Source organism: Haplochromis burtoni, unplaced genomic scaffold, assembly GCF_018398535.1.
Source record: "Haplochromis burtoni strain Fernald_Lab_line unplaced genomic scaffold, NCSU_Asbu1 Contig_552, whole genome shotgun sequence".
In the NCBI taxonomy this organism is placed as follows: Eukaryota; Metazoa; Chordata; class Actinopteri; order Cichliformes; family Cichlidae; genus Haplochromis; species Haplochromis burtoni.
In genome coordinates, this window is record NW_024582913.1 from 312,545 (window position 1) to 323,268 (window position 10,724).

A 10,724-nucleotide genomic window follows, 5' to 3' on the forward strand; every position below is an offset into this window, starting at 1 on the left:
TGTGTGTGTGTGTGTGTGTGTGTGTGTGTGTGTGTGTGTGTGTGTGTGTGTGTGCGAGAGAGAGAATGTGTTAGGTCAGAGGAGGCAAAGTGGGAGAGGGAGTAGGGTTTGTTAATCTGAAGGGCCGAGACCTCCAAAGTAAATCACCGTTGAAGTTTACCTTTGAACAAAACAAGGCGTCAGCTTTGACAGAGACTCAGGAGCAGAGCAGCACTTAGTGCTAACACACAGCAACTCTGATCAGCAGGCTGATGTGATCCAGCTTTGTCGGGCCAAGTGTGTCCGGTGCTGGATGGTTGAGCTGATTACTGTGAGTTTGCTCGGCTAACATCATCTCAGAAGTTCCCTTAAATATAAATTATAATAAATATCCATATTAGTTTGTTTTGTTTTTTCCGTTATTTGTTTGCCCACACCAACCAGATACCCATGGACTTTCACTATCTCACATTTAGGGGTGAGGAATGTACCTCAAAATGTTTTCTGTGATTGCAGCAGCTGCTGTTGTGGCAGCAACAACAGCATTACAGTGCAAGACTACAGTGATAGCCAATAACTGAGGGAACTTATCCCTGCAACTGTTCAGGCCATGCACAATGTTGTCGCATTGAAATAAAATATTATTTTGTACCTTTAAGCCCTCCTTTAACACTGCATCAGTAACTTCCATCCACAGGTAGAGTATAACTAGCGAGTACTCCAGTGATATCTCCTCCTCACTTGCTTTCATAGCCTGATTGTACTTGATGATATATGTTTGAGTGTCCAAAAAGGAACCAGGTGAGGGATGAGTTACTATCCCAGGTGAGTAGTTTTTAGCCTGAGCTCTGGGGAATCCCCAAAAGAACGAGAAGTTTCCTTCAAAGGGTGCCTGTGCTCTTAGAGATAGCGTGAGGAGCTCGGTCATTCGAGAGGAAGCTGGTTGAGTTGAATTAGGCGTCTGACTAGGATGCCTTTTGGACACCTTGTAGGCGAGGTGTTCCGAGCAAAACCTACTGGGAGGAGGTCCCGGATCAGACCCAGGAGGGAGTGTCATGGTTCGTTGTGTGGCAGGCAGGGGAAGGACCCAAGATGCAGGCTCACAGACACGGGGATAAACTCAAAAACACAGCTTTAATGCTGGCTTAAAGGTGAAACACAAAACAGTACTGAACTAAACTGGAAAAACTAAACATGAGATGTACCAGGAACCACGGGGAGAATAACACACAACATGAGGGAGAACGCGACACAGAACTGAGGGAGACGCAGACATAAATACACAGAGGGTTAACGAGGGAAATGGGAGCACACGGGGAACACAGGTGACACTGATAATAATCACGAGACATGGCAGGAGTGAACACAACACTGACGGGAGACGGGCGAGGTGAAACAGGAAGTACAGAGGTTCAGACAGGAGGAGAGAGAGCACGAGTAGAACACCAACATAACGGGCAGGGGAGACACGGAATAAACACGAAAGGGGACGAGGGCTCATGAATACACAGAGGGGCACACAGGGGGTGAGAGTCACAACGGGAAAACACATAAGGAACAACGTAACAGATCAACCCAGGAAGCATGGCCTAAATAAAGAACAAAATACAAACATACATGAAAACTAAGACTACTGGGCCCACATGGCCCAGGACCATGACAGGGAGTATATATGTTGGCCAGTTTGGGAGCAACTCAGTGTGCCCCCAGCCCTGGATAAGCTGGAAGACGTGACCAAGGAGAGGGAAGTTTGGGCTGCTCAGCTGAGACTGGTACCCCTGTGATCTGAACCCAGACTAGGAACATTGGATGAAAAACACTGATGGATGATGGACGGGGTGGCTGTAGCTCAGGAGGTAGAGCAGGTCATCTGCAGATCAGAAGGTGGTTTGATTCCTGGCTCCCTCAGTCTCCATGCCAAATATCCTTGAGCAAGATACTAACCCCCACTTGCTCTCTGATGCATACATCAGAGTATGAATGCGTATGAATGTGTATGTTAGCTAAAGCATAGAGTGCTTGTGTGTATGGGTGAATGAGGCGTGTTGTATACAGCGCTTTGAGTCCTCCAGGAGAGTAGAAAAGCACTATATAAGAATAAGAATCAGTCCAAAAAAGGCCACATCGGCACTAATAAATACATGTGTGTCATAAACGACTCCACTCAGTCACTTGAAGGTTAAAGAAAAGTCTCCTTTCAGACAGGCAGAGCTCCAGGATGACATGAATGAGGATTATTTGCTCTTTGTAAATTGTAGCCTGATTGCATGTAAATCTCTTTTGCAGCCATAGAGACCGAGAGCACGAGCTCAGGGGAGGACCTGCTTGTCCCCAGTCCTCCCTCACCTCCTCCACCACCTCGTATCTACAAACCCTGCTTTGTCTGCCAGGACAAATCATCAGGATACCATTATGGAGTCAGTGCCTGCGAAGGCTGCAAGGTAGGCAGCGAAACATAAGCACTTGAGTTTGGAAAACATGCACACTAAGCCACAGTCCTCCTTCTGGACCATAAAACTTCATCTACAGTTTGAAAGCCGACTTAAATGGCAGCATATAGAGCAAGAGACCTCGGAGTATTTGCAGAAAGTGTCAGCAAAGAGGTCACGACCTTTATGCCACCCGAGGATCTCTAAGCCTCGTGGCTTCATCTAATCCTGTAGAGACACACAAAGGATCTGTCTGTGCAATTAGTGTCTGCTTTGATATTGCTGTGTGTCTGTGTGTGTGTGTGTGTGTGTGCTTTGATGTGCTTGTGGTCAGACTCATGTTCTGTTAGACCTCCGCCCAGCAGCCCATCAGCTGAATGAGTCACTTCAGGATTACACTTGTTACAGTTGAAATAATTCTGCAGTTTTCATTCCAGTTCCAGCTCCTGCACACGCTCACAGCGCTTTCTGTTACCCTTTTTCTCAACATCTGTTTCTCTCTGTCAGGGTTTCTTTCGGAGGAGCATCCAGAAGAACATGGTGTACACGTGCCACCGGGACAAAGTCTGTGTCATCAACAAAGTGACGAGGAACCGGTGTCAGTCATGTCGACTGCAGAAGTGCCTGGATGTGGGCATGTCTAAAGAGCGTGAGTACGGGTGCAGGTTGATTTTTGTGGGTGTGTGGAAGAAAGGGAGCTTCTAAAGCAGGCAAATGCTTTAAGTTGCTTAGAGGTCTTGCAGTTTTACTCTTTGGGGTGGCTGTGGCTCAGGAGGTAGAGTTGGTCAGCTACTAATCAGAAGGTCGGTGCTTCAATCCCTGCATTTCAGACTTATGTGAATATTAGATAGGAAGCACTTACAGGGGGTGTATATGTGTTTATGGGGAAAGACTTTTCCTGACTTCTGGGCCTCAGTGCTGTATTCTAACCTTGTTGTTTGTCTCCCTCTGGTGGTCATTCATAGTTAACACATGGCCCTGAAAGCTGTAGTGCTCCTGCATGTCTATGCTGGCTGCTTTTTCATATCATTTCATAATGCACAGAGTGTGAACCAAGAATCAAGTCAGTATGAATGTAGTAGATGTGATTATACTCATTTATATCATGAAGAGGAAAACTTTCCCTTACCCTGGTCTGGAACAGATGCTGTTTGGCAGATTTTGCTTCCTGTGAAAAAAGAGAGTGGTGTTAACTGTAAGCAGCAGTTTGAGACATGAACCCCCGTTTAGTGTTGAGTCAATCTGCAAATAAAAAGAAACTTAATCATTTTGGACTTTTAGGGCTAATTCGTGAAACAGTCTCCAGGCTAGTTGTTTCCAGTCCATGTGCTAAGTGAAGTGGCTGCATATTAAGTATTTCAGGTGTCCGATGTCTTACGGTGGATTGCAGATTCTTCATGGTGATGAATGTTCTCAGCTAAATCCTCTCATCTTCATTTCCATTCCAAGTGGTGCGAAATGACCGAACAAAGAAGAAGAAGGAAGAGAAGAAGCAGCCCGACACAGAGCTCTACGTCCTGTCAGCAGACATGGAGCAGATGATCGAACGAGTTCGCCGGGCCCATCAGGATACATTCCCCTCCCTCTGTCAGCTGGGAAAATACACCACGGTACTCACACACACACACACACAGACGAGCGTATGTGAGTTCAAAAACTGATTTTTATTCAATCGGCCTTTGGTTTCTCTTCTATCCTGCAGAGCAACAGCTCGGAGCAGCGCGTGGCTCTGGATGTGAGTCTCTGGGACAAGTTCAGCGAACTGTCTACCAAATGCATTATTAAGACAGTGGAGTTTGCTAAGCAGCTCCCAGGCTTCACCACCCTAACCATCGCTGATCAGATCACGCTGCTCAAAGCTGCATGCCTCGACATACTGGTGAGGATTTCCTGCAAGCTGCAATAAACAATTTCTCACAAACAGACGTCGCGGATGGAAACTGAACGCCTCTGACACGTCGGCCTCCGTTATAACAAAGAGTTACTAAACAGATAATGAATCCTTTTCCTAGATTCTGAGGATCTGCACCCGCTACACTCCAGACCAGGACACCATGACCTTCTCCGACGGCCTCACCCTCAATCGTACTCAGATGCACAACGCCGGGTTCGGACCGCTCACAGACCTGGTGTTCGCCTTTGCCAACCAGCTGCTCCCGCTGGAAATGGACGATGCAGAAACGGGGTTGCTCAGTGCCATCTGCCTGCTCTGTGGAGGTACTGCACTGTGTGTCGCAGCAGCATGAGTGAAAGGAAAGACAAAGGAGACATACTGACACTGAAGCGATGCTTTGTGTTTGTTATTTGTTTTTCACAGATCGTCAGGATCTGGAGGAATCAGAGAAGGTGGATATTCTTCAGGAGCCGATGCTCGAAGCTTTGAAGGTTAGACTTTAAGTTATTACTCGACTTCCATTCTTGAGCATAAACTTTGCTGTGCAAAACTAACGTGTGCAGTTGAACAGATGTGCTTATCTGTGTCTCTACGCTCTAAGCACAGTGTGTCTTTACTGAAGGCACAAAGCTTTAAAAGGAGTTATCTTAATAAAGTGACATTTGGCGCTCATGTTCATGTTAATCAGGACACACGCCACTTCACGCGGCGGTGTGACTCACTGATGCGCACTGATGGAGCAGGAGGGAGGGAGAGAGTGTGTTCAGCTGACAGGATAGAGATTAGTAGCTGCCCACTTGTGTTGAACTAGTTTCAGTGGAGAACAATGATTGGTCATGAAGAGCAAGAGAGGAATCCTGGATTTTACTTGTTGTAGTCAAGTAATCAGTTACTTCAATGCTACTGTATAACCCTAAATAACATTCTTTCCATTTATTTAAATTAGAGCTGGGCGATATAAGATTTTTTCATATCACGATATGTTTTTTTCATTTCAGGCGATAACGATATCTATCACGATATAAGCCAAATAACTATATTTGTAAGATTTAAATGTGCCGTTGCTCACAAGTAAAATGTGAAATAATCAGCAGCTTGTTTTTATTTAAATATTTATTTCCCATAATAAGTTCAACAGGGTAGATGTACTTAAGGAACATGAGACTTTTTCAGATAAATAAAGGCAAATATTGCAAACTACACAAAAGGCAGCCGCTAAAGCGTTTAAGTTTCAAAATAGAACAAACGAAACAGACTAAACTGTCAATTCCACTTAGAAACAAAATATTAATTCTAAAAATAAATCTTAGTTTGTTTTACAGAAGAACAGACAAAACTGACTAACTTTTGTCAATATCAAATAAACTGAGAACTAAAAGGAAATTCTCAATCTCTCCTTGTTGTATAGCTGAGCTTTTCAAACAGTTTTAACAGTTACTTTAGTCTGACAAAAGCCGAATGACGAATTAGCGCTTCCAGTCAGAGATTGAGCTGCACCGCTTTATTGTATTTCCAGACTTGCTTTCGGCACAATTTACAGTGCACGCTACTCTGTTTTTTGTCAGACTTGAAATAGCCGAAATACCTTCACACTACGGAACTTCTATGGCTCTTCCGTTCGACAATCTCTCCGGCATTGGAACCATCATCTGTTTTCTCTTCGGTCACGCTCGGTTGATTTTTCTAGTCGGCACACTCATTTCCTCCATTACCGGGCGGCACGGCGGCTGGCTGCTTCCCAAACAAATACACATGTGCGGCTTGGCACTTGTGCTGTACGTAACAAGTCACGTGACGTGACGCTGCGGCTGTGATTGGTTCGGCTCTGCGCTTAATTTGGATTGGCTGTTCTTCTTTTTTTTTTTTTAAGAGGACAAGAGAGACGAGGCCTATCGCGATAGTTTAACTTTTCTATCGAGAAAAAGTTATTTCGCAATACATATCGTTATCGTTCTATCGCCCAGCTCTAATTTAAATACTTATTCCATCTGTGCATGAATATTTTACTCCATGAAGACTCGGTGCTTCTTTCTTGGTTTGTCCGTAGTGTAAACTGCTCTTTGCATTTCTTTGGTTAAAGCTGTTTATTTGTGTTTGGAGAGTTTTAGCGTACATCAGTGCTGATTAGAAAACAGTTGATGGTTAACTGCTGATGCACATTCTTAAACACTAATCTCAGGAGTGCTCTGACCGGCATCATTCAAGCAGCTCCTGTTGGAATATCAAAGAAAATGTTGAGATGCTGCTTATATTCAGTTCACTTCATTTCAGTTCAGTTCAGCTGTGTTTCTATTGCACCGAATCACAACAGTTACCAGTGAAAGTAAAGATGCAACATTAACCCCACCAATCAGAGACTGGGCCTATCCTGATGTGCACATTGGTTGGTCGTCCTGGGTTATGGGGCATTACGGTTAATCGGTTGTGTGTAAATACTTCAGTGTGTTACAGCGTGTATGAGTTTCATTCAATTGTTCCTACTAAACGTGGTGATATAGCCTCAAAATGATGTCTCAGTATTTGAAGAATATATCGACAACACAAAATACTGAAAAACATTTTCTTGATACTTGGAGTCTGCAGGCATCAGCAGTAAAGCTAAACAAAGGGCTTTTAAGTAAGCACAAATAGAGCTAAAATGTGTTTTCCATGGAAAGTCACTAAAAACGTGTAGAGTGGTCCCTCGCTACAACGCGGTTCACCTTTTGCGGCCTCGCTGTTTCGCTGATTTTTTTTTGTGCCATTTTGCTTTTCTTTTTTTTTTCTTTTTTTAACAGCACATTGTGTTCTGCGTCCTGATTGGCTGCAGACCATTGTCAATCAATCTCGTGCTGTGTCTCCTGTCCAGTACAGAATGCGTTCAGCTTGTCAAATGTACATAAATCTTTGATTGCTAGCATTGAAGTCCTGCGCTGTATGTTTGTAAGTTTCCCCCCCCAAAAAAACAGCAATGTCAACTAAACATTTTGCACCATCAAAGGCACCTGCGGGTTTGGTTTCATTCTATAATACTGGGCTTATTTTTCTACGAAGGTTTGAGTGTTAAACAAGAGAGAAAAGTGTGAAAGTGTGAGGAGTTTTACAGCCTTACAACATCTATAATAATTGTAAGAAATAAAGCTGACTACGTCACGGATTTATTTTTAGAACGTAACTCCCGCGATAAACGAGGGACCACTGTACATGGGTATTATCGTGGATGATAACACCTCTTCCTAAAAACACACGAGCTTTCAATAACTGTTATGAAAAATGGCGTCATAAAAGAATATGTTCATCACCTGTGTCTGTAGCTCTATGTGAGGAGGAGGCGGCCTGACAAACCCTGCATGTTCCCCAAGATACTGATGAAGATTACTGACCTCAGGAGCATCAGTGTTAAAGGTAACACATTTACACACACACACATTAACTGGCAAATACTAACCTCTTGTGTTTGAAACAAACATTGTTAGAGCTACAGCTGGACTCATAAACTTTCTTATCTAAAATGTAATGGCGGTTTCCCAGCAGTGCATTATCCTTCATTAATATCTAAATGAAAAGTAAATGAATTTTAAAGTTTAAGAATTCATTCCTCCTGTGATGTTTTATTCCACCAAGGCCGTTATGCTGACCTTCTCTCTGAAACGCTTTCTCTTAGGAGCAGAGCGAGTGATCACACTGAAAATGGAGATCCCTGGCTCCATGCCTCCTCTCATCCAGGAGATGCTGGAGAACTCTGAGGGACTGGAGGGGCACGGAGCAGGGGGAGGAAAAGGAAGAGGAGGAGCCAGGAGGGAGGTGGAAGAAGAACCGGGAAGCTGCCGTTCGAGTCCGATGCACAAACCGGTCCATTTTCCCAGCCCGAGCCCCGTTCCCCGCTCCCCCTCCTCTCCTTCCCCTCCCTCCACCTGAGGCTCCACAATCTGCAAACGGCAGTAGAGGAACTTGAGCAGAGCATCTTGCTCCAGGAACTTTCTGGGTTGTTGGTGACCTGCTTGGACTGCTTGTGTTGACAAATCATGGTTCTTGATGTTAAATGCAAAAAAGCCAACACATTTCTTTTTAATGATGTATAAAAAGCTGATGACATGGACAGACCGAACAGAATTCCTCGTGAATCAGATTTCCTTCAGTGCAAAAAGTCACGTGCTGTATAGTTGGGAGAATTATTGTGTGTAATATAGTGTATATATCAAAGGCTGTGAAAAAAGAAGAAGCTGAGACTGAGACAGGCTGATACAAGAGGTTATTTTCCTAACTGTACATATGTAAATACTGTATTTTTTCCAGCACAGCTAACCAGCCTTCACCTCACCAACACAAATACACTTCACCTCCTCTCTTCTTACCGCTCACAAGGATAAATAAAAATCTTGGAGACTTTGTAGATCATCATCATCAACTTTGGATTATTTTCAGATTCAAGTCCAGCAACTTAAAGTAGCTTCAACAAACTGTGAAACACATGAAATTAGTTTTATATAATAATAACCTGTCTTCCCCGTTGGTGGACATTATCAACCAAAGCAGAGTTGATAGACGTGTCATCCGTGACATCACGAACATCTAAATGTTCAAGCTGTGTTTTGAGGCTGCAGTGGTGCCCTTGAAGCATTGTTACAACTGAATTCATTTTCAGTGGTCACCGTATGTACAGAATCACCAGTCAGATTAACTGTTTAAGAGGGTTACCATCTTTATGACAAAATAAAGCTTTAATTTAATTTAGTTTTTCCCCTGGGAAGTTCTGCTTCGTACACCATGTTTGCCACTGCAGAATCCCCCCTAACTGCAGCTTCAGCACGTGGAAATATGCTATACAAAAAGCTGCCAAACAAATGTTCCATGTATGTAGGGAGGGCACTAGCCACTCTGTAAAATTTGCTGCCCCCCCCCAGTGGCCCCGCCCCCGGCAAGACTGTGTTATGTTGGTAATAATTCTAAAAAATGTGAGCATGAGAGAGGAAGACACCCTACAGTGGGTTTAAACATTAACTCAGGCGCTCCTGGTTTGTATGCCATCAAAAGAAAATATCATTTGTTCTGTAGAGGCCACTGCAGTAGAAACATGTTTTTGTCTATCAGTGCCCGGCTCCCTCACTGCTTTTTGCTCAGTTGTTTTTTATTGTGTGCACCTCTTGATGTCACCGTCTGTTTACACAGTGTTACTGCCTCACTACAACTTCCCTGCTGTCAGGTACAATTCATCTCTATTTCAGTGTCCCCTTTACTGTCTGGTGAGGCAACACTGGAAAGTCTCACATACAGAGCGTTCAATAAAGAAGCGTCACTCTCTTATAAATTGTGAAAATATGTGTTTTTGTGGTGCAAAATGCTAGCAGGCAGGGTGTAGATGCAACGCTATAACCAAGTGGCCGGCTTAGTATACACTGTGCTTATTATGGCCTGAAAGTTCTCAGGTCAAAATGGGCGCCGCCCCCTAGGATGGTCAAGAATGATGAAGCTAAGATACTGTGGGACTTAGAGATACAGACAGGCAAACTGGTGATGGCTAACCAACCTGACAGTAGTGATGGATAAGCAGAGGAAGCTGTATTGATAGATGTAGCTATACCAAGTGATAGCAACATCAGGAAGAAGGAACATGAAGCTGGAGAAATACCAAGGGCCGAAAGAGGAGCTCAAGAAGATGTGAAGGCAACAGTGGTCCCAGTGCAATTGGAGCACTCAGGGCAGGGACTCCAAACTGGGTGAGTGGCTCCAGCATATTGCAGGAACAACATCTGAGATCTCTGTCCAGAAGAGCTCAGGCTGTGGCTCAGGCGGTAGAGCAGATCAGCTACTGGAAGGTTGGTGGTTCGATTCCTGGCTTCCCCAGTCTGCATGCCAAATGTCTTTGGGCAAGATATTAACCCCAAATTACCCTCCGATGCGTTCATCGGAGTGTGAATGTTTATTAGTTGTTTATGAGTGCGTGTGAATGTGGCATGTTGTATAGAGCTCTTTGAGTACTCTGGGAGAGAAGAAAAGCGCTATAAGAATCAGTCCATTTACCATTTACCAAGAGTGCAGTCCTGAGAACAGCCAAGATACTGTGCAGGACCCTCCCAAGCCTCTGGTAGAGGACCAGAGCTTGCAAGATAAAGACTGGCCACAACTCGAGTGGGAAATTTATTAGACCAAATAACATCACTGCTTCTTTAAATAAATAAAATAAATCTCAACATAATAAATAATTTATAAGCAACATGGAGTCGTGTCGTGTTCATGTCTGAACTTTATGTGAGGCACAATTTAAAAACTTATATTGGTATTAATAAATATTTTAGAAAACGAGGATAGGAAATTGGTATATCTGTCAAGATTAAATTCAGAGGTTTTTTAAAATTTAAAAAACAAACATCAGTCAATTTTAACAGAAGGGGGCAGCATTTCATCAGATACGGAAGAGGATTAGGGCCACTGGAAAAAAAAAA

The 10,724-nt window shown here is 43.8% G+C and overlaps 1 protein-coding gene across 2 annotated transcripts in view; it reads left to right on the forward strand.

The window, feature by feature from the left end:
- Nucleotides 1-10,724, forward strand: part of LOC102313645 (retinoic acid receptor alpha-B) — a 41,188-nt gene that overhangs the window by 8,605 nt on the left and 21,859 nt on the right. Inside the window, exons 2-9 of one of the 2 annotated variants that reach the window (XR_001335752.2) lie at nt 2,266-2,420; nt 2,916-3,057; nt 3,858-4,018; nt 4,111-4,287; nt 4,421-4,625; nt 4,726-4,793; nt 7,596-7,686; nt 7,946-9,484. Coding sequence is in view for 1 of the 2 variants with exons in the window: in XM_014329464.2 (XP_014184950.1) it covers nt 2,266-2,420; nt 2,916-3,057; nt 3,858-4,018; nt 4,111-4,287; nt 4,421-4,625; nt 4,726-4,793; nt 7,596-7,686; nt 7,946-8,199 (1,253 nt within the window). In the remaining variant the exon portion in view is untranslated. Of the gene's footprint in view, nt 1-2,265; nt 2,421-2,915; nt 3,058-3,857; nt 4,019-4,110; nt 4,288-4,420; nt 4,626-4,725; nt 4,794-7,595; nt 7,687-7,945; nt 9,590-10,724 lie in introns of those variants that run through there. The other variant, XM_014329464.2, reaches the window with a different exon arrangement.